The 24,857-nt window shown below is 45.4% G+C and overlaps 6 protein-coding genes across 24 annotated transcripts; 3 read left to right on the top strand and 3 right to left on the bottom strand.

Annotated features, from left to right (window-relative positions):
* Nucleotides 1-1,848: 1,848 nt before the first annotated feature.
* LOC6736728 (venom protease) lies at nucleotides 1,849-5,547 on the bottom strand. Of its 3 annotated transcripts, none has more exons than XM_039293661.2 (7): nucleotides 5,420-5,544; nucleotides 3,700-3,850; nucleotides 3,142-3,427; nucleotides 2,792-3,085; nucleotides 2,505-2,716; nucleotides 2,352-2,423; nucleotides 1,849-2,120 (listed from the first exon to the last, which is right to left on the bottom strand). In XM_039293661.2, exons 1-7 carry the CDS (start codon nucleotides 5,500-5,502, stop codon nucleotides 1,980-1,982), a joined length of 1,239 nt encoding a protein of 412 aa, XP_039149595.1. In that variant the 5' UTR covers nucleotides 5,503-5,544; the 3' UTR covers nucleotides 1,849-1,979. The 3 variants fall into 3 exon arrangements, with proteins under 3 accessions (XP_039149595.1, XP_016030351.1, XP_044778891.1); XM_016170826.2 differs by lacking the exon at nucleotides 5,420-5,544 and adding an exon at nucleotides 4,065-5,283; XM_044922956.1 differs by having other exon boundaries at nucleotides 2,002-2,423; nucleotides 3,700-3,851; nucleotides 5,421-5,547.
* A 198-nt stretch (nucleotides 5,548-5,745) lies between these two features.
* LOC6736727 (adipokinetic hormone) lies at nucleotides 5,746-6,318 on the bottom strand. Its single transcript, XM_002083547.3, has 2 exons — nucleotides 6,164-6,318; nucleotides 5,746-6,097 (listed from the first exon to the last, which is right to left on the bottom strand). The coding sequence occupies exons 1-2, from the start codon at nucleotides 6,230-6,232 to the stop codon at nucleotides 5,927-5,929; spliced, it is 240 nt and encodes a 79-aa protein (XP_002083583.1). The 5' UTR covers nucleotides 6,233-6,318; the 3' UTR covers nucleotides 5,746-5,926.
* Nucleotides 6,319-7,278: 960 nt separating this feature from the next.
* LOC6736726 (ras-like protein 2) lies at nucleotides 7,279-8,743 on the bottom strand. Its single transcript, XM_016170825.3, has 3 exons — nucleotides 8,555-8,743; nucleotides 7,821-7,908; nucleotides 7,279-7,765 (listed from the first exon to the last, which is right to left on the bottom strand). Exons 1-3 carry the CDS (start codon nucleotides 8,633-8,635, stop codon nucleotides 7,356-7,358), a joined length of 579 nt encoding a protein of 192 aa, XP_016030350.1. The 5' UTR covers nucleotides 8,636-8,743; the 3' UTR covers nucleotides 7,279-7,355.
* A 58-nt stretch (nucleotides 8,744-8,801) lies between these two features.
* LOC27206253 (protein ROP) lies at nucleotides 8,802-11,460 on the top strand. Its single transcript, XM_039293659.2, has one exon. The coding sequence runs from the start codon at nucleotides 9,000-9,002 to the stop codon at nucleotides 10,791-10,793; it is 1,794 nt and encodes a 597-aa protein (XP_039149593.1). The 5' UTR covers nucleotides 8,802-8,999; the 3' UTR covers nucleotides 10,794-11,460.
* Nucleotides 11,461-11,748: 288 nt separating this feature from the next.
* Nucleotides 11,749-12,928, top strand: LOC6736724 (replication factor C subunit 2). The gene is made up of 2 exons (XM_002083544.4): nucleotides 11,749-11,988; nucleotides 12,040-12,928. Exons 1-2 carry the CDS (start codon nucleotides 11,824-11,826, stop codon nucleotides 12,868-12,870), a joined length of 996 nt encoding a protein of 331 aa, XP_002083580.1. The 5' UTR covers nucleotides 11,749-11,823; the 3' UTR covers nucleotides 12,871-12,928.
* A 226-nt stretch (nucleotides 12,929-13,154) lies between these two features.
* LOC6736723 (ensconsin) lies at nucleotides 13,155-24,825 on the top strand. Of its 17 annotated transcripts, none has more exons than XM_016170245.3 (16): nucleotides 13,155-13,312; nucleotides 13,951-14,004; nucleotides 14,118-14,225; nucleotides 15,629-15,885; nucleotides 15,952-16,091; nucleotides 16,622-16,737; nucleotides 17,198-17,452; nucleotides 18,056-18,196; nucleotides 18,823-19,488; nucleotides 20,620-20,793; nucleotides 20,851-21,020; nucleotides 21,080-21,901; nucleotides 21,974-22,204; nucleotides 22,296-22,660; nucleotides 22,717-22,877; nucleotides 22,941-24,825. In XM_016170245.3, the coding sequence occupies exons 1-16, from the start codon at nucleotides 13,264-13,266 to the stop codon at nucleotides 22,955-22,957; spliced, it is 3,726 nt and encodes a 1,241-aa protein (XP_016030346.1). In that variant the 5' UTR covers nucleotides 13,155-13,263; the 3' UTR covers nucleotides 22,958-24,825. The 17 variants fall into 17 exon arrangements, with proteins under 17 accessions (XP_016030346.1, XP_044778886.1, XP_039149587.1 ...); XM_044922951.1 differs by having other exon boundaries at nucleotides 13,156-13,312; nucleotides 15,638-15,885; nucleotides 18,823-19,182; XM_039293653.1 differs by having other exon boundaries at nucleotides 13,156-13,312; nucleotides 18,823-19,182.
* Nucleotides 24,826-24,857: the final 32 nt, after the last annotated feature.

The raw sequence follows: 24,857 nt of genomic DNA, 5'->3' as shown, positions 1-24,857 counted from the left end.
CTAGATGCAATGAAATAGAACTGGTTATCTAATTGCTTGGCTTGGTTGCTTGTATATCTGATAACTAGTTCTATAGGTACTATCAAGCGAAAAGCTCTTAACTAACTAAGTTGTTTCGACTACCTTGATTAAACAGATTAAACTTGGCGACTTTGGGTGGTGGGGTAGAAGTGTAATCAAACTACATCGATTTCGCTGTGAGATAGGTAAGTATAAGCAACTAAATATCCGGAATATTAAGCGGAATATTAAGCAACGATACGTTCTCCGTCTGGAAAACATTACCAAACAAACTTTTTCTATCAGTGCACTCCAGTGATCTCTTAATCTACCGATCGCATTTGGAAACTCTCTCGCCGAAAAAGTGGGTGGCATATCAGATGGGGTTCACACTCGTAATCGACGAGCACGCCATTTGACTTTAATCTAGGTGGAAAAGCATTCTCACACTCAAATTATAAAATGATTTTCCCAGCGCAGCCCGAAAATGAAAACAATGATTATTTGCTTTTCCTGCATAATAATATGGATCAGTGGGTAATGGTAAGGGAAGGAACACAAATGGGAATTTTCAATTAAGGCGTGAGTCAAATGTAGCGCCAAATTGTTGACCTCCCACTGTTCTCAATTTGCTAGTCGATCTGGTTCCGAGAATTTTGTGACGCTCCACTCCACAAGAATCTCGAATGCCATTTTGCAAGGTAAATTAAAACGGATCCCGTTGACATGTCAATTGCGAATCATTAAGTAGAGTCATTAGGTCGGTAATCAAAACAAACATTCAATCGCTATTTATATTTATATATATTCCAACTACATATATTTTAATGATTAGTAATTTGAGATTCTCATACTTTCAGAATCTATTGGTATGCGAGCACTGCAAACAGCTTTCGCTGATTATATAGATAGATAGCAGCCTTCAATTGAGAATACGAAATTATTGGAATACAGAGAGAATCTCTAGTGCTAATATTATATCTTACTTCTTCTAAATTTGAACAATTCTCACTGTTATAAAGCATATTTAGTTGATAGATTGATAAGAACAAGAGTGTTAGAAAATCTCTGCCAGTAATGGTATTAATCACTCAAACTGCAAAATATCTTTCAACTTATACAAACATTTTAGTTCCAGAGGAGGTGAGTTCGACAAGTGACGCCATATGCGTTTTGAATGCATCTTATGTGCGATCACAGTTATCGCCAACTTAATGCATTCTACTATATTCCCACAATCGCTATACATGTGGAATACATCCCAGTGCTTGGGGGCACTCAACCTGATCAGAATTCCGGGGGAGCCGTCGCCGAAAGCCAATTGGCATGCGATCGATGCAATCGCCGGGGCATAATAACACCGATCGTTCTACTATAATGACTAATCCGGATCACTTGGCCATGCAGTGCAGGTAGAAACAGCGGGGGCCGAACTGAACTGCGGGAAATTCCAGACCCTGTCCCCAAAGAATGGCTTTTTCGGTTCCGGCTCATCAATTTCAACTATTTTATTGCAGCTCATATCTTAGCTCAATACGGTAGGTGAAACAATCACGAAATTCAATTCACATCATGTATTTCAGATCAAATTATATTATAATTTTTTTCGGAAATATACATAAGATCGTTTTTATCGCATCTGCTGGCATCCTAATTAAATAAGATGTAAATTGGCATTGATTTAAATTAAAGCTGCAGTTTAAAGTGCAAAACGAATTCATTATATTATATGTATTAAATGTTATAATGATGATAAAAACAAGCATGATACAACAAATATCTTACACTGGTGTTTTAATTTATGCAAATGATTTAATTAGGCATAAATAAAACAAGAACATAAATAAATGAGATTTATAAAGGAAATTTAAGTGGTTGCGTGTATTCGGGGTTTTGGATTTTAGTACAAGTATGCATTAGGTGCTCTCAATTCGGATGACACATCGGAGATAACAATTAGACTTAGGATGTGTCATATTCTAAGCGGATGCGAGGTGTTTCTTGATCCAAGGAACGTAGGAAGCAACTCTCGTATAAACGCCGGGAAAATTGGGCCGAGCACACTCATAGCCAAAGGAAACCAGGCCGAGCAAGTAGAACCTATAGACATTGGCCTCCAGCTGAAAGATTCCAAAAAGCGGATTTGCGGAATGCTTAAATCATAAATTCCAAATTCTCTTCTGCAAGTCACCGGCATTTTCGTTGGCCAACAAAATCATATCTGCGTCACGAACGTGGACAATTAGCGGGCGGTGTACAGTGAACCACCTTGGAGACAGAGCTGAAGTGTGAAGACTTGGCCAAAACTGGTTCGATGACTCACAGACACAGAAGAGGAGATTGTAACTGACCTGGGGCATCATGAGTGGTCCACCGGAATCCCCTTGACAAGCATCCACGCTCGAGCTGCCCGCGCACAGCACCTGCAAAGGATTTATTGGTGCAGTTTAGTGGCTTCCACTGCGTTCAGGGAACTCCCCTTGGCTGGGGATGACCCCGCTCACCTTGTCACTGAACTGGACGAACTGGAAAACGGACTTGTAGCTCTGCTCGCAGCTGTGGCGGGACACGATTGGCACCTGGGCGTCTCTCAGCACCTGCGAGGTGACTCCCTGGTGCTTCACGGCGCCCCAGCCGGCCACAAAGGGATTCATGCCCACGAAGTCCTGCTGCATAAACTTGGCGGCCTCCGGCAGGCAAATGGGCGAGATGTTACCTGTTTTTTCACATCAAAAAAATATATATTTTAACAGAGTGATATAATAAGTATTGATATGGAAACAATGCGCACCTGGCAGAGCACCCACTACGTTTAGCTCAATCAGGGCTATATCATTCGATATGGAGTTGAGGTCGAAGTGCTCGTGTACAACAGTTCTACGGATACGGAGATCCATTGCGCCCGGTTCGGCTGGCTTGGAGAGATCATGGGCTCCCAGACGGACCAAGGTCAACATCGGATTGATGCAATGTGCCGAGGTGATTACGTAGTGCGAATGAATCAAACTGCCACCGCAGAGGAACTTCAGTGCATTCCGATTGGTTTCCTCGAAGTAGCCAAGGGCAGCTATCCAGGGATAAGCTCCTGGTAGTTGAATTGGAGGAAGTTATTTAATGAACAACTCTTTTTAGCTTCATTACCTTTCCGCGCTTCCATGCCACCCACAACTCGATTGGAAGTGGCGCCACTAATGCCGCAGGTCGCGGACTCACGTGGAGCGTTATTTGGTGGAGGCGGAGGAGGTGGCTGGTTGAAGCTGGGGCTCACCACCTGGCTGAGAGGCGGCGTGGGCTGGAAAACCATCGGGGTGGCAGTAGATCCCCCACTCAAGGGCGAGAAATGAAAGAATCCGAAAGGAGCTGCGGTGGTCACAAATAGATCCTTCCTGCTTCTGCCATTTCCACTACGATCCATTGCACAGCAGACCTAATCAAATAAGAAAATCCTAACTTTGTACTTCTAAGGTTAACAAATGATCACCACTTTAAACTAAACAATGCAACAAAAATGTTTAAAATCAATTAAATTGTGATGTATATAGTATCAACATTTCTCTAGGCAAAAAGTTTATCAAATAAGCAATTGTCTAAAAATAAATGCAATTTAATGCGTAGTTGCAGATAATCGTTTTAAATAATTTTCCAATTAGCAATAAAATTCAATAGCCATAACATTCCGAAAAAAAACTGAGGAATTACCATGAAAGTGGAGCCATCAAAGCCACATATGGACTGGCCCAGAAAGGTGTGGAACTCGTTGCCCTGGCCCTGGTACTCCTGCATGAGCTGGGGACAGGAGGTCAGGGGCAGGCAGCTTCCAGGCCGGGATCGGGCATCTTGACAGGATTGGAGAAGGAGGTGATTGGGGTGGGGCGTGGTTCAGGACTTTTTTTAATGCCAATTTAGTTTGCCAATTCGGTTTGCTTTGGATTTTGTGATCGTTTTTATTTTGACTAATTTTGCGGTGTATATGCAAGTGTGTTTTGTTTTTTTTCAGTGTAGGGGTAAGTGATTTGAATTTTTTGGATTTGGTGGTTAGGAGGTGATCTTAATAGAGTATCCGACGTCTCCGGCGACGACGTCGCCTACGTCCGGAATTAAGCGGCATGAAGACCATCATATCCGAACCGATTTGTGGTCCCGTGGACGAGACCAGCGGGGAGTTCTGCTGCTGGCGAGGATCGATGCAGGGGCAGTTGGGCAGTGGACGTGCTCCGCCGGGCAGGCAAACCAGCGGCTGCGATGGACACGTGGGCACCGGAAGCGGCAGAGTGGTGCCAGCGGTCGTGGTGGTGGTGGTCAGTCCCGTCGTGGATGTGGTGGACAGGGTTGTGCTACTGGTGGTACTGCTGCTGGTCGTGAACAGGGGCGGCGTCACTGGCGTCTGGGGATTCGGAGGCGTTGGCTGGAACGTCGGGATCACTGCAGGTGTGGACGGAAGAGCGGGTTGGGGCGGTATTAGTGGACCAATCGGCTGCAGCGGCGGCGGCGGGGGCGGCGCAGGGTATGGAGGTCCCTGCGGCGGCGGCAGGGCGTAGATGGGATAGTAACCTGGTGGGTACAGCGGGCACCAGCCCTTGATGCTGGCCAGATAGGACAGGAATGGCCAGAAGTACACCTTCACACAGAACTCGTCCAGCAGTACCATTTCCAATCCGTAGCCGTATCCGTTTATCCGTGCTTTCTGCTTAGCCACCAGGTGGCAACTGTCCACAGAACTCTCAATTTTCGGCCAATTGCAGCTTGGCCAAGTGGAGCATGGCGGCCCATAATGATTATAATTCAATTGTATTTTAGTGAGGCACAATTATCCAAAGAGTCGACTGAAATGGTCTAACTCAGGAGCGAATTGAGGGTAATGCGGGGTCAGAGGAGTTCTTAAAATTATTATATTTTTAATGTTTATATTATGTTATATTAAATGATAATGTTCCCTTAAACATATTATACATATTTTGAAATGTATGACTAAACAACCTTATTATAGTTTCAATAAGAAGACTTTCAAATGTTTAGTGACCCATTACTCATATGATAACGACATCACTTCGCTGTATACCATGTTTTGAATGACTATTTGCACATGACTAAATGCACAATTCTAAAAACTTAATTCAGTGCATTATTCAAGCCCCTAATGGCAGATCCAACGAATTCACACCGAAATGCATCGTTAATTCGGGGGAAATTAAAATAACTGGGCCAGTGGCGCTTGAAATCCGATTGGAATCGTGTGTGGAGGAGGTCTGCTGTAATCGTTTGCTGGGTGTTAGATGATGTGCTCTGTGGGGGATTTGTTTATGTTGACACATTAAATGGAATGACACGATCTCACATAGCTTTAGCAGATCTATAGGCACGATCGGTGGGGTATTTTTAAACCGAATGTTAAACTAAATATAGAAATTCACACCACTTACACTTGACGGACGACAAGATGGATAGACCCATATAAATTATTAGGAATTTATGAGCTTTCGGGAGGCCGGAGATCGCACACATTCTGATCCTATGAACTACAACGACGAACTGAACCCGTGGGCCACTGACACACCGGAACTTAAGCGCCAATGGAGTGGGTGTCAGCAAATGATTTAATTGTGGCAATTTTCGAAATCAAATTAAATTTAATCGACAGCTAGTGCCAGCTTGTTCGCTTTTTTTGGGGGATGAACTTGAAAAGTTGAAGGATGGGTGAAGCCCCCACTGAGGTTACTCATATCCCACCGATAGCAGCTAGCAGAATTCATTTCGGATGCGCTTATTTATTGTTGAGAAAGGAGTGTTCCATTAAATCTAAATGCCGACTACGACTACCTTGATAACGTGCTGTATATACGGGTATTCATATATGTATAGGGTGTATGTGTGTGCGTGCTAGACATCGTCCGAGATGCGGACCAGGATCTGGTTGGCCTACAGCTCTCTACTCGCGGTGCTTGCAGTCCAGGAAGAGCTGTGCCTGGGATTGCACGAAGCGGAAGATCTCGAGCAGCATCTCGTTGGAGGTCTTGCAGTTGCCCTGCTGCGGCTCGAAAAAGGTTCCGGGACCAGCTCCGCCCACCGAACGCTTGCCCCAATCCGGCGAGAAGGTCAGCTACATAGAGCAGAGTAAAATGAGACATCAGAAAGGGATATGCTGCAGCAGGATATGAATACTCACTTGACACTGGACGCAGGCCAGCAGCAGGAAGAGCACGGCTGCAATGAGGACTTCGCTCTTGGGATTCATTCTGAGTTCTATGCTGGTCCACTTTGATTCAGCCCGCTTTTATACCCATTGAGCTCGAAAGGAAGACAGCTGCCAAGCAATTAACGCAGCACTAGCAAGGATTCCTTCTATAATTGCTTGGATTGGGTCGGAATTTTCAATTCCAATCGAGAGCGTCATTGAAACAATCTTCTATGTGGAAGCGTTTGTGATTCTCCATGTGTTTATTAGAATTGCGCATATGTTTAATATTAAATTTAATTATATATTTATTTATATACCATTAAATAAGTTCGTTAAATTAAGCAGTGTATAAGAGTTAAACAAGATTGCGGCTAAAGCAACTGTTGCAATACATTTGGCGAACAATAAACCATAGGATCCGGATCCGACTGGGGACATATACAAAAGTATCGTTAAGTGAGTTGTGCGCGCCTGGCAGCTGCGGGTATAGTACAAAAATGTCGTGGGTGTAATACAGAGTTTGATGTTTTAGATTTCTACGCGCGAGAACGAGGCACTCAATTTGTTACAACAAAATCGGATTGTAAGCAGTTTATATATGTATACGTATATATTAGTAGTAAATAACAATACAAATTACAATAACACATTATTACGTTTTGGCTTAATCGAAACAAACGTTCTGGGCTTAGTTATTGCATTATAAAAACAAATGGCCTGCGAGCCACGATTGGTAATAATCATGAAAACATTCGTCCTTAATTGTTGTCGTTGATCAACAAATAATATTACAAAAATATATGTAGAAATATATATGTATATATAAGTTATTCGTGTGAATCTGTTGTATATATCTACCTATGTTTCGTGTTTCTGTTTGCATGTTGCATTGTTAGTTGTCAGTTGTAAGATTCTTCGTAGCTATTTGAGAGTGCGAAGCTTATTCGATTCGTTCGTTGAATGCGCCATGCACCTGGGCAGGTAAGAAATGCACTTCGTTTGGGCTCGTTGACACGTTTTGCGCTGGTTACTGGTTTCGGGTTACTGGTTTATCGTCTTCTCAACGGAATTCAAAGCTCAGTCGACGCGTGTTTTTCAAAAAATTTGGTGTTATACTCATTATATGTTGGCTCCTGCTTCCGCTGCGGCATTCAGGAGATTCTCTTCCCTCTGCTTCCTTCTACATCAGGCAGCACTTCCTCTTGCCCTTCTTCTTGTAATCCTGCTCGATGAAGGGACGCTCGGCGATTTGGAACTTGCGCACGATCCTCACGAGCTCGTGGAAGGCCTGATCGACGTTGACCCTCAGTTTGGCACTGCACTCGATGTAGGGGATCATCAGGTTGCGGCTGGTGTTCTGCGCCTCCTCCAGGGACACCTGCTGCTGGTGCTTCAGGTCGCACTTGTTGCCCACCATCAGCATGGGAAACTCGTCGCGATCCTTGACGCGCAGTATCTGGCGCTGGAACTTGGGGATCTCATCGAAGCTGGAATGATCGTTGAGCGCGAAGACGAGCAGGAATCCCTCGCCGGAGCGCATGTACTGCTCCCGCATGGCACTGAACTCCTCCTGGCCAGCCGTGTCCAAAACTAGGTACAAAATCAGGTTATTATGGATCTGGTAGGGGAAAAGTAAGAAACTTACTGTCCAATTTGGCTGGCACATCGTCTATGTTGCACTGCTTCGTGTACGAGTCTTCAATTGTGGGATCGTAGTCCGTGACGAAGTAGCTCTGCAAGATTAGGATTAAAATTATTGTACTGCCAGCTGCCGAGGCCACGAAACTACATATATAAACAATATAAGACTGGGCTTTTTGTGTGGGCGGGGTGCGTTTATCATTCCGCCTTTGATTTGTTTACACACGTCACTTTTATCATTCACTATCCACTATGCTCTATATATCTTGGGGAAAAGCTACAGCATATACACGAAAGATGTGCAGATGACGCAAATGACTAAAAATAAATGGAAGCGGGCGGGCATTGTGGTCGTGACCATGGCACACACTCTCGGGGAATCGATCGGCACACCCAGAAAACTGGGGGCTGCGTCTAACGCAACTCCCTGGTTCTGGGCTCTGACCACTTGATCCCCAAATGGAGATACACACGGGGGTGTGGCCACCGCGATGATGATGCTTCCAATGATGATGATGATGATGGTGGTGGTAGTGATGATCTCGGCCCAAAACTATGCACACGCATGTCCAAACACAGACGCACATCACAGTCGCTTGTTGCTTGTTTGTTGCTCTGGCCAAAACAAGGGCCGTCCCCTGCCACCACGCCTGTGCGCCATCACACCCCGCTCCCACATTCAAACGCCCCTGTGGAAAGCGACGTCACCAGGGATTGGGCCGATGCTGGGCGGCTTACCTGGATGAACTGTATCGTTATTGCCGACTTGCCCACGCCGCCGCCGCCGACGACCACCAGTTTGTACGTTTGCATCTGCATTTCCCCGTTTAAATCGACCAGTTGGCCAGCGAAATTCTTTTATTTTTCTTCCGCGACAGCAGCAGTGTGACCGTTCTCGGTTAACTGAGGAATGCACACTCTCACTGAGTCGGGTGCGCGTCTCCGCTAAGCTGTAATATCGATATCAACTATCGCTAGCCAGCCATCGACTTTCGCACATCACTAAGGCTAAGTCATCAAACGAAAAAAATACAGAAAAATTGGCCAAGGAATAGATAAAATTCTTTAAGTCAAGTTAGCCCACGCGAAAAAGCGAACGGAACAAGCTAAAAAGACATATTTACACGCAGTGTGTTCATAATCGAGTTGCCTTTGCGCCCGTGACCAATAAAACGCAGTGAAAATGGCCTTGAAAGTGCTGGTGGGCCAAAAGCTGATGAACGAGGTGGTGAAGTACAAGCCTCCACCACCCAAAAAGCAGGGCGTTACGTCCGCTGCGGGGGCGGGCGGCATGGAGTGGCGGGTGCTGGTGGTGGACAAGCTGGGTATGCGCATGGTGTCCGCCTGCACCAAGATGCACGAGATCAGCGCCGAGGGCATCACCCTGGTGGAGGACATCAACAAGAAGCGCGAGCCGCTGCCCACGATGGACGCGATCTACCTGATTACGCCGTCGGATGAGTCAGTGCGCGGTCTGATTCGAGACTTCGAGAACCCAGCGCGGCCCATGTATCGCTATGCCCACGTCTTCTTCACCGAAGTTTGTCCCGAGGAGCTATTCAATGATCTGTGCAAGTCGTGCGCGGCCGGAAAGATCAAGACGCTGAAGGAGATCAACATTGCATTTTTGCCGTACGAATGCCAGGTGTTCTCGCTGGACTCGCCGGACACATTCCAATGCCTCTACTCGCCGGCCTTTGCCTCCATTCGGAGCAAGCACATCGAGCGGATTGCCGAGCAAATAGCCACACTGTGCGCTACCCTTGGGGAATACCCAAATGTGCGCTACCGCAGCGACTGGGACAGGAACATCGATCTGGCCGCGTCGGTGCAGCAAAAGCTGGACGCCTACAAGGCCGACGATGCCACCATGGGCGAGGGCCCTGAGAAGGCACGATCCCAGCTGCTGATCCTGGATCGCGGCTTCGACTGCGTGTCGCCACTGCTGCACGAGCTCACCCTACAGGCCATGGCCTACGATTTGCTACCCATCGTCAATGACGTGTATCGCTACACGCCCGGCCCCAACCAGCCGGATAAGGAGGTGCTGCTCGACGAGAACGACGACTTGTGGGTGGAGCTGCGTCACGAGCATATCGCTGTGGTCTCCACCCAGGTGACTCAGAACCTAAAGAAATTCACCGACTCTAAGCGCATGGGCTCGGCCGACAAGTCGTCGATGCGCGATCTCTCGCAGATGATCAAGAAAATGCCGCAGTACCAGAAGGAGCTGTCCAAGTACTCCACCCACTTGCATTTGGCCGAGGACTGCATGAAGTCGTACCAGAACTACGTGGACAAGCTGTGCCGCGTCGAACAGGATCTGGCCATGGGCACGGACGCCGAGGGCGAGAAGATCAAGGATCATATGCGCAACATTGTGCCCATCTTGCTGGACGCCAATGTCTCGAACTACGACAAGGTTCGCATCATTGCCCTGTACGTCATGATCAAGAACGGAATTTCCGAGGAGAACCTGACCAAGCTGTTCACGCACGCCCAGCTTTCGCCGAAGGATCAGGATATGGTGCGTAACCTTAGTTGCTTGGGCATCAATGTCATTGCAGATTCGCGCAAGAAGCAGTACTCGGTGCCGCGCAAGGAGCGCACCACAGAAAGCACCTACCAGATGTCCCGCTGGACCCCGGTGATCAAGGACATCATGGAGGATTGCATAGAGGATAAGCTCGATCTCCGCCACTTCCCCTTCCTCGAGGGCAGGGCCCAGAATACCAATTATCATGCCCCAACCAGTGCCCGCTACGGTCACTGGCACAAGGACAAGGGCCAGGCGCAGGTGAAGAACGTGCCCAGGCTCATTGTCTTCATCGTGGGTGGCGTGAGTATGTCCGAGATGCGGTGCGCCTACGAGGTGACCAATGCTGTTCGCAATTGGGAGGTCCTTGTGGGCTCTTCGCACATCCTGTCGCCCGAAATCTTCCTCAGCGATTTGGGCAGTCTCTCGAAGGAGGACTAAGGAACTTATTCGGTCATGATCTTGTTAATGGTTTTGTCACATTTGTCGTGTTTAAAAATAGTTTGTTATTCCTTACCGGAGGTTCAAAATGATTCCTTAAGAAATTATTATACTAATTACATATTGCAATATATATTAAAAATACAATACATAAATTATATACGCATTACATAATATATATTACAAATATATAGTATTTTATTCTTAGCCGAATATAAATAAATATTAACTTCAATAATACGCGTAGTATTATTTCAATTAAGCCCCTATACTGGCTCATATACTGTAGTACGAAATGTAGAAGAAATCACGGGACACGCAACTCACACAGCACCATAAAATATTCACCGCGGATTGCAACAATGTTTAATGTATTTCCGAATTAGTCAAATTGAAAGAGTTATGGATGAGCCTGTGCAAGAACACACATATTCGGCAAAATGACATTAATTAAAATATTGAAATGTTAACACTAAAGATAAACTATTGAACCAAGTTGTCTTACGATCCGAATACTTTTCAAAAACTTATGATATACTTTGCAATTGGTCACTGATCGTATGATATAATTCGAACTATATTCAAATGCAAGTTCAAATTTTTGGCACCCGATGCATCTAAATGTATTGTAATTTCTTCAATACCCAATAAAGCTTACCGAAAAATATCTATTTGGTCTCAAATTAAATTTAACTTTTAGTTTTTACTCTAATTTAAAAACCTCATCTATCTAAAAATTACATCGCAAACAGAAATTTATAACTAATGTTCGCTTAAAACATATTCTTTTGATATGTTGTTGAGTGTGTATTCTTTTCCTTATTTATAGAATATTTTATGATCTGAACGTTTTTTTTTTTTTATATTTGAATTTCAAATAATTACCTTTATCGACTTATCGCTTTTGCTAAGAAATCGATAAATGAAAAAAATACCAGGCCTAACCGTTGTGTTTTGGCGCCCAAGATACGGCCACACTGCAGCCCCACGCTTCAATTTGTTTGTGCGAATTTGTGAAACTGCACATAAAATGCCGGAAGAACCAGAGAAAACGGCGGACGACAAGCGCAGTCACTTGCCCTGGATTGAGAAGTACCGCCCCGTGAAGTTCAAGGAGATAGTGGGTAATGAGGATACCGTAGCAAGATTATCAGTATTCGCCACCCAGGGAAATGCACCCAATATTATTATTGCTGTGAGTTTGTAAGGGTAAAATTAGTTAGGTGGCACTAATTGTGATCTATAGGGTCCTCCAGGCGTGGGCAAGACAACCACCATCCAGTGTCTTGCTAGGATTCTTCTGGGAGACAGCTACAAGGAGGCTGTCCTCGAGCTGAATGCCTCCAATGAACGAGGAATCGATGTGGTCCGCAACAAGATCAAGATGTTTGCTCAGCAAAAGGTGACATTGCCGCGGGGCAGGCACAAGATTGTGATTCTGGACGAGGCAGACAGCATGACGGAGGGTGCCCAGCAGGCACTGCGCCGGACCATGGAGATCTACAGCAGCACCACTCGTTTTGCCCTGGCCTGCAACACCAGCGAGAAGATCATAGAGCCTATCCAGTCCCGCTGCGCCATGCTACGATTCACCAAGCTGTCCGATGCGCAAGTTCTGGCCAAGCTCATCGAGGTGGCCAAGTGGGAGAAGCTCAACTACACAGAGGACGGACTGGAGGCCATCGTGTTCACTGCCCAAGGTGACATGCGACAGGGACTGAACAACCTGCAGTCCACCGCCCAGGGATTTGGCGACATCACAGCTGAGAACGTCTTTAAGGTCTGCGACGAGCCCCACCCGAAGCTCCTGGAGGAGATGATCCACCATTGCGCTGCCAACGACATACACAAGGCGTACAAAATCCTGGCCAAGTTGTGGAAGCTGGGATACTCGCCGGAAGACATCATTGCGAACATATTCCGGGTCTGCAAGCGCATCAACATCGATGAGCATCTAAAGCTGGACTTTATCCGTGAGATTGGCATGACCCACATGAAGATTATCGACGGTATCAACTCGCTGCTGCAGCTCACCGCCCTCCTGGCCAAACTCTGCATTGTCGCAGAGAAGCATTAGATTTAATATGAACTATAGGTTAAAGAAATCTCAGATAAATAAAATTGGAGATGAGGAATTTCTTTTCAGTATTGAATACAAGTGTACCTAAATTTTAAATTCGGTACCGTTAGTTAACATAGTCTGTTAAATAATATATCGCCACTAATGGAGTGTTAATTATTCGCTTCTTTGGTATCGCAAGATGAAATTATCCCATAACATTAGAAATGATCATTACTTTTTATACATAAAACCGGAGTTGGTTTTGATACATAAAAACTAATACGTTAGTTAACATTTCTAGTATTTTCGTAGAGCACACAACTATACAACAGTACGCCCGCATTGAGTAGATTATCGCAGCACTACAGAGCTGGCCACACTGTTTGCAGCGCTAAAGTAAAGTGAAATATGGCGAGTCTTGGGGGCCAACACGGAAATATTTCGACTAATCCAGAAGGTACGCATTGAAAACAACCCGCTGGGAGTGCGAAATCGAAGGACGAATGCCACCGCGTCGAAAGCGATCGAAAATCGGCCAGGATCTACGCGTTTTCGGGGCGTTTTCAGTGGCCAAAAAGTGCTGGTCGACTGCGCAGCAAAACGGCACTCACACCACGGCCAAAAAGCAAAAACGGAGTGAAGAGAGTAAAACGAAGAAAAAAACAGCGAGGCGAGAGGCAGAGAAAAGAAAAGAAGAGAAAAGCCGAGAAGCCAAAAGTGTCTGCCCCCTAGAAATGGGGGATATATGTATTTCGAGTTCCCCGATTCCGAACCGGAGTTTTGAGTTTATAAATAAGTTCCAGTCGGAAAAGTCGGAGGAACAAGAGAGGGAAACATACATTATTTTCACGTACTTCTCTCTGCCTCTCTCGCTTCGTCATCGCAGCTGCTGCCGTGCGCTTGTGTGCGTGCGTGTGTGTGTGTGTTTTTGTGTCCCCCTCCTTCCTCGCTCTTTCGCCTTCTTGTCACCTTTCCTTTTTGCCAAAACGCAACGGCAATTGATTTTCCCCACACACGAAAGCCAAAAGTCCGTGTAAAACTCCGGAAAATCGCAGCGAAACTCAATCGTCCATTTTTCTCGTACTTCTTTTGCAGTGGAAAACACAGCCAAGCGACCCGAAAGTCGCGAGGGCAGCGCCGAGCGAAAAGGTAAGCCTTCTATGCGGATTATCTTGCGAATTACATAAAATCGGCACCAATGTATATCTCACATACGCACAATATGTAATCGCTATAACATTCACCCATAACTCGAACCACAGCCCACGCATTCGCACCTGCCAAGATCTCGGGCTGCAGCGCCGGCGCAACCTTGCATTGGTTCGCCCAGGTGGGCGGTCAAATCTCCGCCAGCGAAGACGACTCTCAAGGTAGTTGGCATTCCATTCAGGCTGCTCCAAAGTCTTCCACAGCCACGCCCCGATCTGTTCCGCCCCCAAACCGAATGCTCCGAATGCTTGCCGCATGATCTCACTAACAAATAAGACCCAATAGTCCGCCTTATCGCGATTTTAACCCCCGGAATACCACTGTCACTGGTCTATTGCAAGTCTTTCATTGCTGTTTTTCTAATATGAAAATCTTCTTATCTATTCTCAACCAGTGACACGCTTTAAATCACTGTAGTTTCTTAACTGCCTAGAATGTTACACACAAAAGTGGGTTAAAAAAAACTCAAAGCATCTTGAACTTAACACCTAAAAGATCAAAATGTTTTATCTTGATTTTAGATGGCAAGTGGAGAATTCAAACTCTAAATATAAATATTTATAAAATATTTATCGTTATATTTGACTACATCATTGTGAGAATGCAAAACAAGGAATGATTAAGTTTTTGGGAATTCGAACTTAATGACAATGTTCTTAAAGTTTGTTTACTTAAATTGAATATTTTTATTTGTTACATCTTAAATAATAAGTTTAAATTGCATCTAAAATCTAAAGAAACCACTCATGTTATTACGAGAGCCAAAAGAAAATGGATTTTATTAAGCGAAAAATCAATTGCAATGTACTTGGCTTTCCAAAAACACAAGTAAATTAAGCACACAGTGGGTTAAAATCCAGCAAAATTTGCCTGCGACCTTGACAGCTGATAATTTCCCGTTTGCAAGATATTTTCGCACCTGTAACTGGCAAAAAGATTTACTTGCAGTTGTTCCTTTGTCGTCTTACTTACGTCATGGAATTCCAAAAATATCTTAACCGATAAGGCGATAAGAACCGGTTCCCAGTTCGATTATGCAGACTTTGGCAGCCACACCGCATGCTACCAATATTATTGTTATTATTGTTTATTTTTTTGCATTTTTCCGCCTCAATGTCATTTCAATAGAACAAAATGTGCGCCTGCATTAGCAATTTGCTTTCTATTTTCCTTTTATCATTTTTGTGTTGTTCGCCCATTTGGCACATAGGCAAATTTGAAGCGGGGGCGGCGTTATTGTTGTTGTCCGAGTATTTGTGCCATATTTGTTATTGTTGCTGCTGCTAGTTTGTCAATTGACCCACAAAATGCGAGTGTACATCGTCGATGACGTCAGCTCTCGGCTCTCATGTAAATAACTCGCCGGCAAAAGTCGAAAATTGGGGTATAATTCTACACATATTAAGCAGATATTTATCGATTTTTGTTGGGCCACAGGTAGCAACTGATGAAAATATTCCCAGTTTTATTTGCTTGCGAACCGTAACTTGTTTATCCAAATTCAATTTATGCCCTTATAAGTATGTGCGAATTCGAATCTCTATTCATTTTGCTACGCTTTTAGCGTCCAAAGACCGTGAGGAGAAACTGAAATATGCCCGCGATCGCCAAAATGAGGAGCGCCACCGGAAGATCGAGGAGCTGCGCGCCCAGGCCGAGGCCGCCCAGCGCTACCGTGAACAAAAGGAGGAGGAGCGCCGTCGACGCATCGAGGAGATCCGTACCCGGGACACAGAGAAGCGCCACCAGGTGGAGGAGCGCAAGAAGGCCATTTTCGAGGCCGAGAAGGAGCGCCGCGAGTACATCCTCAAAAAGAATCAGGTGCGTGCGTTATCGCTTCGATTCCATTGAACTCCAACTATAATTCATATTCTTGATCTCCCACAGGAACGCGAGTCCCGGATAGAAGTCAAAAAGCGGGACAGAAACTCCATCGGCTTCGCTTTTGGCTCCTCGACTCCCCGCCTGCTGGATGTGCCCGCGGATTATGGTCTGGTATCGCCCAGTGCCTTTTGGGGTCAGCGGAGGTGAGATCCGAATGAAAGTTATCTGAGCACAAAGCCAAAAGCTCACACAAAACGAGCACGCTTATATGTAGCCATTCATAGCTATCTAGACTAGTATATATTTTGGCCGATTTCATATGTGCTTTGCGTTGCACTCGACTAATTATCGCTGTACACTGACTGACATGCTAAATTAGAGCCTGGACTTTTCATTGCTTAATTATTTTTATCAGTTCTTGAACTTTTAATAACGTAATTGTTGGCCAAAATATATAAATCACAATTAGTATAATTATTGACTTAGTAGATGTCGCGAAATGAAAGCAAATAATTGGCTAACGTAAAAATAAAGATAGTGAGCTAGTAGCCAATCAATTGTTGTGAAAAAAAACCCATTTCACAATGAGTAAGCAGATATTCATTGTAAACTTTGATATTCTTAATGGCAAATAGCTAATTGTTAGCAAGGCCATATTCAGGCAATTTAAAAAAAGTTTATATTTTGAGCTTAGATATTTGATTTTGAGTACTAAACAGGATTCCCCTTGCAGGTCCACATCTATATCGAACGTAGCGGGCGCCTCGCTCACACGTCGAAGTTCAGAGCGTGAACTTGCCGACAGTGGTGCTAAGAAGCGTGCCTCCTCATCGACGGACCGACAAGATGGTGAGTCGCGATGCCCCCGGCGGCACTTGAGTCATCCCCGAAACAGATATACACACACTCTTGAACACCAGACACACATAATGAGATTAAATTTTACTTTGCAGTTATCGTTATCGTTACCTTAGACACTCGTAAATCTTGTAATTGACAAGTCCCAGTTATTGTTTACATGTGCCCCGCAAACCGGAGATTTCTATAACCCTCTACCATGTTATCTCCCACTGTGCCCAGTTGGTGTACATGTGAATTACTATTATTGTGTAGATACAAACCCCTAGCACCCACAGACTTCTCACACAGCACGATCACTTCTGCTCCCTTCTTCTCTTTTATTTTTTTTTTGTTTCTTGTATTTGTTTTCCAATATGATTTGCACCCAAAAGCAAACAGCAATCACACCTTTGTAACGTTCACTTCTATATTTGAAACAAATCGAAAAAAAACTACCGACTTCACACAGATCACCGACGCAAGTCTTCCTCCATGTACGAGGTGTTCAATTGGGGCTATTCCAATGACGAGCCGCCCAAGCGGTTCTCGCTCTCTATCGCCGGCAGCGAGATAAATATCGATGGGCCGGCCAATCCCCATCCGCCGCCCACTTCCAAACAAACAGCCAACGCGCACAGACCTACAAATCTCACAACAACCACAGCAACAAGCACCACTACTGCAGGCCACAACAACTTTAACAACCATAACTCGTATCGTAAGGGTGAGGGTTCTTCTACTCTTCTCAGCTCCTCCTTCTCGTTCTTAGCCCTTCTCGTTCTGACCCCGTTTTTTGTTTTGCCGTAACCCCAATGCCAAACCTAACCCTGTATTCGTAACCCCGCCGTAAGCTCGTAACTCTCGTTGTCTCTACCCCCGTAACCCAAACCAATGGCATGTCTTGAGCTTCTCAGTTTTGCATGATGTTTTTACGCCCTCCAGATTGTATAGATCCCAAACGCTCTTCGTTGAAGCTACCCTCGAAAGCAGGATCGACCGTCTGTAAAGAATTCAACGTAGATCCCCAACAGCATGGTTATTTTGTACCGAAAGTGTTTACACTGGCTGACCGTTTTTATTAACAATTCTAAAATTAATAATCTATTATGATTGTAGCGAAACCATGAGGTGTATCAGTGTAAACACTTAAGTTTTAGCTATTTTGCTTTTGGTTTCTATCGTTCCTAGAGATTAAGTTTTTTCATATATAATTTTGAGACCGAAATCGCAAGTGAATCATTTCGGCAGTTGCATCCAAAAATCGAATATCAAAATCCAAAATCATGTACAAAACAAAAACCAACAACCCAAAACCCGAATATTGCAGAAGATAGCGTTGACTCATCACCCATGGTGTTCCGAAGCGTTTACCGCAGGAAAACGGACCTCATGCCGACAATACCTAGCCCCCGAGACGGGCATTATGGTTCGCGAGGCTCCCTGAGCTCCACGCCGGCCAGAACCCCAGGTAAGACCCACCCAATCGATCCTCCAGTCCATCCAACCGACACACTCCCATAGCTATCTGAATCATGCTCATCCAGCGATCAGCTTCATCGTCTATCTACGCATCATCAGCTCTTCATTCGACATCCCTCCATCCGATTAGTTGTGTTTTCTTTTGGTTTAGCCCATTCCGGACCAAGAGTTGCCCTTAGCCCCTGACTTTTTACTGTCGTTTCTCGGGTTCAATGCTGCTTCGGCAGAGATATAGTGAGAAAATATGGAACACTTTCTCTTCCAGGCACCTGAAACACCAGAACTTTATGCCACGCACTTGAAACACACACTGTAAAAAAACACACCAGCCACCTGAACACACCTTTTTCAAAACACACCTTGTACACACCATTTTGTAGCCCAGTTTGTCCACATCTTTTTGTAAAGTCTTCCTGTAACTGCAGTTGCGTTCGAAGTAGTAAAAAAGTTATAAAAGTTATATCATAAGATTTAATATATATAATTTTTAATGTCCTCGAATATTATTTCGAACGCAACCGTGAGTAGTTAAGCGTAGCTCCCTAAGGATCCGCAGCCAGAACCAGGCTCGAAAAAGATTCACGAAACCAATTTCAACTTTCAACTGAACCGCAGGACGGGCCTACTCGATGAACCGCTTGGACCAGCTGGCGCAGCCGATACGCCGCAATGGGGAGCACATGCGGGCGATTCTGGAGCGGGAACGCCGCGAGCGGGAGCTGGAGATGCTGGACGAGACCGCCTCGCTGGGCGGAGGAGGGGGGCGACGCGGTGCGGGGTCCAGCGCCCGTGCACGGCGGGCGGGAAGCGCCGGAAGCGGTAGCTCCAGTGCCGCCGGCATAATGTCCCGCAGCATGACACACCTGGCCGGAGGAGGTGGCCAGCGGGAGCGCGGAAAGTACTCGCTGGGAGGCGGCATATCGACCAGCTTCCGGCCGCTGGCCAGCGGAGCCGGAGGGCAGCGGGACTCCACTAGTAAGAGCATGACACAGATTAGCAGTTGGTCGGTTTATGGCAGCACAGCACCACAGCAACCACCACCCAACCACCTGCACCACCTGCGCCAGTCCACACTCGGCCTGCAAACTGCGGCAACTAAGAAATACCTCCAGTCATCATTTGCCTCAGCCTCATCCTTCAACTCTGCATCCTTCCGCGCGAACGCGACTGGGCGTGGCCGGCAGCAGCAATATGCGATCTCTACTAACCCCCACCGTTTTCTCGATCTCGATCCCAACTCATTGTTGCTCATGAACTCTGCTAGTTTGTTAGTGAATGCAGGTGTGTGCGATTTAAACAAAAACCTAAATTACAACCAAACATCTCGAACTACCAATCAAAAAACACCAATCCAAAGAACACGCTAGCACCACCACCACACTACTCACTAAATCTAAAATCTAAAAGATTGCGGATAGCGTTGTAGCCATCTACTACCCATTTACTCGAGTACCTACTGATAGCCCCCACCACAAACCACTAGAACAACAACTCGCGCACCGAAATTGGCTAACTTGAACTTTCACCACACTCCAAAAATCGAACTCGTACACCCGCATAGGCTTTGGTTTCCCGGTTCCCTCGGTTCATAGAGGACATACGAAGAACGACCGATCAAGTTTGTCTCTAGTTCATCTGAGCAGCAATTTGTGATCCACTTCTCATCTCATGCGGTTTCAACAACCTTTGATGTTAGTCAATTACATCCGCAAGTCCGTTTATGTGATCCCAAATCCCAAATAACATTTTAAACGTTTGTAAGATCTTATAAAAGAATTTCAGAAACATACATATAGACTCCCAAAGCGGCGTATTTGTCAAAATTTCAAATTATTCGAGATCATCATCATCACATTGTCATAATAGATCCTTTTCGGAGCTTCCCTGGTCCATATTGTTTGCTGCCTGTCGCCGTCTGTCGGTCGTTTTGTTCGTATGTATCCATAGTTACACTTGCTTTGATCGGGTTTTATTAGATGGTGAAGCGAAACTTACATTTATTTAATTGTTATCATTATTATCATTTTGATTTATATTTCTATTTATTTAACATTTTAGCCATATCATAACATTGAATACGCATATAAACATAAGTATTAATGGGCTCAGTTGAGTACTTGAGAACTAGGTATATGATCTTTGGTCCTTGGTTTTATGTTCTATATCCTCATTATGTGTTCGCTCGCTATATGTGTACGAATTGGCATCTGTTGGTACTTTGGTTAACTTGTGTCCTACATTTGGTTTTGTGTTTCCCTGTGTTTCCCCCTGCAATAATGGTAAACTCTGGTGACGGTCACTACTCACGTACGCTTTATTTGGTGCTCCACATAAGCTCATCCATATTGACACCCCCTTGACCCCTGTAATCACTCATTCCGTAACTGTTCTAATGAAATCTGGAATCTCTAGGCTCGCGATCGGGAAATGCCACGCCCGGCGGACACTTCAATAGCTCAAGGCCCGGCAGCGCCATGTCCACATCGACAAACATGTCCACATCCGGGCTGGTGCCCAGGCGACCGGCAACAGCACCCCGAAAACCGAGGCCCGCCAGTATCGCCGGAACGGGCATGTCCCTCGAGGGTAAGTCCGCTTGAAGAACACTTAGAACGTCAGACATGAAACCCTTAAACCCCGTAGAGATTAACAAACTCAAGAGGGATCAGAAGCCGCCCGTGAAGACGACAGCCGCCTCGCCATCCGCACAAACGACACCCAAACGAACTGCAAACCTTATGTCCACCTCCCTGATCGTGACCTCCAGCTCATCGCGGCTGAGCAGCGCCGAGAAGAAGACGCCCTCGAAGCGGGTAAGATTCGTAGTCCTTTGAAGCCCATTACGTTTATTAAATCGTATTTGAATCTACAGGAACCTCCGGTACCCAAGGCAGCATCAGCTTCAAAGGCGCTGCCAAGTCGCACGGCCAGTTCCGAGCGCATCAGTAGGCTTACCAAGGAACCGAAAACCAAGGATACCTCTGCAATGACTAGGTCGATGATTGTCACCAGCAGCAGTACCTCCACCATCACAAAACCAGCTCCTGCCCCGGTCGCACCCGCTTCCGCTCCAGTCCCTGAGCAGAATGGTGTGACCAAGGAGGTTGAGAAGACTCCTGTAGATGAGCCAGTTCCTGAGGCTGAAGTTCCTACCGAGGCTCCTGTTGCTGTTCCATCAGTGAGCAAGGCTGAGAAGGAAGCATTGAACACGGAGAAAACGGAAGAAGGGGCGCGTCAGGAGGAGGAGCAAACTTTTGTGGTGGAATCTATGCCCGAAGCTTTGGTTACCTCAGTTAATGTAGAGGAAAAATCTGATGAGGGCACTGAAAAGGAGGTGCCTAAGGCTCAGGAGCAGGCTGCGCCCAAGAAACCATCGCGCAGCAAGGAGAACTCCGAGGTGCGGGAACTGACCCCACCAGAGGGTGCTGATCTGATGACCGCTTCGATGATGGCCAAGAAGATCACGACCGAGGAGGAGGCCAAGGCCGCTTTGGCCGAGAGACGACGCCTGGCCCGCGAGGAGGCCGAACGACAGGCGGAATTAGAGCGCCAACGACTGGAGGCTGAACGCCTGGCAGAGATCAAAGCCCAAGAGGAGGAGGCGGAGCGCCAACGCCTGTTCGAGGAGGAGTCCACTCGCCTGGCCGAGGAACAGCGCCGCGGGGAGGAGGAGCGCCTGCGCAAGGCCATCGAGGTAAGTTGGCGACGCCCAACCGGAAACAAAGAAAACAAAGGAGTCTAATTTATTACTCACTTTACTTCGCAGGAAGCCCAACAGCGTGAGGAGGAAGAGAAACGACGACGCGAGGAGGAGGAGAAACAGCGCGTGGAACGTGAGGAGGCCGAGAAGAAGGCCAAGGAGGAGGCAGAGAAGCAGCGCGTCGAGGTGGCCGAGCGCCTTAAGAGAGAGGAGAAGGAGCGCGAGGAACGTCGCAAGCGGGTGGAGGCCATCATGCTGCGCACCCGCAAGGGAGGCGCTGCCACCACACCCTCCAAGGTATGTTCTAGCACTGGAAATTTACAACCAAGCGTTGGTAAAGGCTCGAAAATCTTCAATTCAATAAACCTATTCAAATATCTGTATTCAGGACGCTAACGACAAAGCAGCTCCTGCCGCACCGGCTCCAGATAATAATAGCAGCAGCAACAGCAGCGTCACCGGGAGCAGCAACAACTCGGCTGAGGGCTCGCCCAGCACAGCAGATTCCACGCCAGCACCAACGGCAACGGAAACTGTCCAGGAGGCGCCAAACAGTCAGGCGATGTACGAGCAATCGGTGCTAGACAAGGAGAACTCGCTCATCAACAGCTTCTCCACGATGATCATCGATGAGAATGCCAAGAACCTGCAGCAGGTGAGCAACGGCAAGTTGCTGGTGGACTTCGAGAGCACCAACACAGTGCCGGCGGTTGCCAACGGCAATGGACACATCGAGAATGTCAACAACAAGAAGTGAGTGGAGGGAAGTGGCATTCTTTCAATTATTATTAACGTTCAACAAATTGTAGTGACATCAATCTGCTGCAGGACGTAGTCGCTCCGGTCGCCACCCAGCTGATTGACCTGAGCATCGAGTCACAAGATCTACACCTGAACAATAACAACAGCTTGCTGACGAGCACAGCGGCAACCACCACGCTAGTCACTGCTGATAGTCACGAGAATAAAGGTACAATTGATTTCATTTATTGCTCATAAACGTCCTTTAATGATTCTGTTTCTACAAACCCAGATATATCGCTGCTGTGAACTGGATGAGGAAACCAAGCTGATTGTTTTCTAAACCTAAATCTTGATATAGCTAAATGTGTGTGGAGTCGGAGTATTTATTTATAGGATGAGATCTATATAGGAATGCGAGTGGAGAGTGCGACAAATTATGGTTACTAAAAACAGGAAAACGTAAAAGCTTATAAAAACCTATATATTTAAACGTACACATTATATAGATAGATCTGAATCAGAATCAGAGCGGGAGTAACGATAAGACCGATCCCGAGCAGCTGCAGATAAAAATTAGTTAAGAACTAAGACAAACCCTAAAAGAGAAATCGTGAGATATGGTGGGGATATCCTCCCCAGAGATGGGGGATCGTTTGCGAAGCAATTTAATATCAAAGAAATCTGTTTGTGAAGTACTACAACTAAGCTAAAAATGAACATTTGATGCAATTTTCGATTCGAATCGTTGCGTTTCGATCTAATATAATTACAAACTCGCTTCAAAAGTTGAAAGTGCATGCTTACATTGAGTATAACTTGAGCCAGAGAGCAGGATAAACGCTTGGGCCGACGCCGAAGCAGCGTATATAATTGAAAATTATATAAAATTAGTAGACAAACCCCTAGTATAAACAACAACGCGAGATTCTACGAGGCACCCGAGCAAGCAATAAAAGAATACGAAGACGCGGTATCCACATACCATTAACCCATCCACATTTACAGCGCCTCACTGCTAGGAGGGCATATTCGAACCCCCTCTTATTTTTTGCCCAACTTTGCACAGTTGTTCTGTAAGTTAAGTTTACTACGTTGAGCCAACGAATCGTGAGGTATTATTTATTAAAACAAAACGAAACAAACGAAAAAAAAATAGGAAAGAGGAGGAAGTAAGGAAATTCAATTGAAATTATTTGCTGATACTGTTCGCAGCTAGTCGAGCAGATACATAGGTAGCCTGTAAACAATAAAACAATTACACGCGGATATATACACCCACTGTAATCACAGATGTCAGTGCTTGATATACACATGCCTAGGTCTAGTGGAACGGGTAGTTCTACCACGTTGTACTATTTGTAGTAGGAGTCCCAAATCTGATTATGCTTATGTCACCCTTTATTATAGGAATGTTCTCTGTATATTATTGCGTCTCTTTTGCGTCTACGTATATATTTTTTGGTAAATGATTTTTTATATATACATATACACATTTATATTTGTAATTTGAATTTATCCATGTGCAAAAATAAATTATGATGATTATTTTTTAAAGAGTCGTCCCCCTCGAAGCATGCATAACAGATTGTAAAAAATGAATCGATTTATATATAATACCATCCCCCATAGTCTACGAAACTCACCACACACTACCCACTTGTATCTGAGCGAAAGGGCCTTAACAATTAGTAGGATGCATGATCGATGTATGCAGATCGGTTATAAAACAGATATAGCAGGCAGATTCGCATGCGAAAACCGTTAATAGAATAATATATTATAATGGCAATATGTGTATGCAACTAATAAGCCCTAACTTCTAGTTAATTACTGCTTTCCTATGTTATAAACCTAATGGCGATATAATCAAAACAAAAGACAAGCCCACATAAGTCAAATGTGTATGCTACCAACATAACAAACCTTTGAAGATCAAGCTGAATTATGTATTTCTAATATTAAATATCACACACCCACACAGAAAACACAAAAAAAAAAAAAACAAACACGACAAATAGAACAACAAATTATACAAGCAATTCCCCTATTTATTTAGAACCACACTGAAACACTAAAGAAAGTCGCTTCTTATCGTAAAACCACAATTGCATAATTTATACGATTAAACAAAATATATATTTATGTGAATAAACTGTAACTAATTCTCAAGGCAACCATCCAAATGCGATTTGCTACTTCTTGGCTT

The sequence above is a fragment of the Drosophila simulans genome, chromosome 3L (assembly GCF_016746395.2).
Source record: "Drosophila simulans strain w501 chromosome 3L, Prin_Dsim_3.1, whole genome shotgun sequence".
NCBI classification, from domain to species: Eukaryota; Metazoa; Arthropoda; class Insecta; order Diptera; family Drosophilidae; genus Drosophila; species Drosophila simulans.
Note: the sequence above shows the minus strand (reverse complement) of the source record. Positions and strands in the feature narration are given on the sequence as shown.

Coding starts and splice junctions, on each gene's coding strand:
- LOC6736724 (XM_002083544.4), top strand. CDS start 11,824: ATGCCGGAAGAACCAGAGAAAACGGCGGACGACAAGCGCAGTCACTTG. Junction 11,989..12,039: donor CACCCAATATTATTATTGCT/GTGAGTTTGTAA, acceptor TGTGATCTATAG/GGTCCTCCAGGCGTGGGCAA.
- LOC27206253 (XM_039293659.2), top strand. CDS start 9,000: ATGGCCTTGAAAGTGCTGGTGGGCCAAAAGCTGATGAACGAGGTGGTG.
- LOC6736727 (XM_002083547.3), bottom strand. CDS start 6,232: ATGAATCCCAAGAGCGAAGTCCTCATTGCAGCCGTGCTCTTCCTGCTG. Junction 6,098..6,163: donor TGGCCTGCGTCCAGTGTCAA/GTGAGTATTCAT, acceptor TGCTCTATGTAG/CTGACCTTCTCGCCGGATTG.
- LOC6736728 (XM_016170826.2), bottom strand. CDS start 4,648: ATGGTACTGCTGGACGAGTTCTGTGTGAAGGTGTACTTCTGGCCATTC. Junction 3,428..3,699: donor TTGATGGCTCCACTTTCATG/GTAATTCCTCAG, acceptor TTATTTGATTAG/GTCTGCTGTGCAATGGATCG. Junction 2,121..2,351: donor GACCACTCATGATGCCCCAG/GTCAGTTACAAT, acceptor GGAATCTTTCAG/CTGGAGGCCAATGTCTATAG.
- LOC6736723 (XM_016170245.3), top strand. CDS start 13,264: ATGGCGAGTCTTGGGGGCCAACACGGAAATATTTCGACTAATCCAGAA. Junction 19,489..20,619: donor TAGTTTGTTAGTGAATGCAG/GTGTGTGCGATT, acceptor TGGAATCTCTAG/GCTCGCGATCGGGAAATGCC. Junction 21,902..21,973: donor GCCTGCGCAAGGCCATCGAG/GTAAGTTGGCGA, acceptor TTTACTTCGCAG/GAAGCCCAACAGCGTGAGGA.
- LOC6736726 (XM_016170825.3), bottom strand. CDS start 8,635: ATGCAGATGCAAACGTACAAACTGGTGGTCGTCGGCGGCGGCGGCGTG. Junction 7,909..8,554: donor TAACGATACAGTTCATCCAG/GTAAGCCGCCCA, acceptor CTAATCTTGCAG/AGCTACTTCGTCACGGACTA. Junction 7,766..7,820: donor TGTGCCAGCCAAATTGGACA/GTAAGTTTCTTA, acceptor TTTTGTACCTAG/TTTTGGACACGGCTGGCCAG.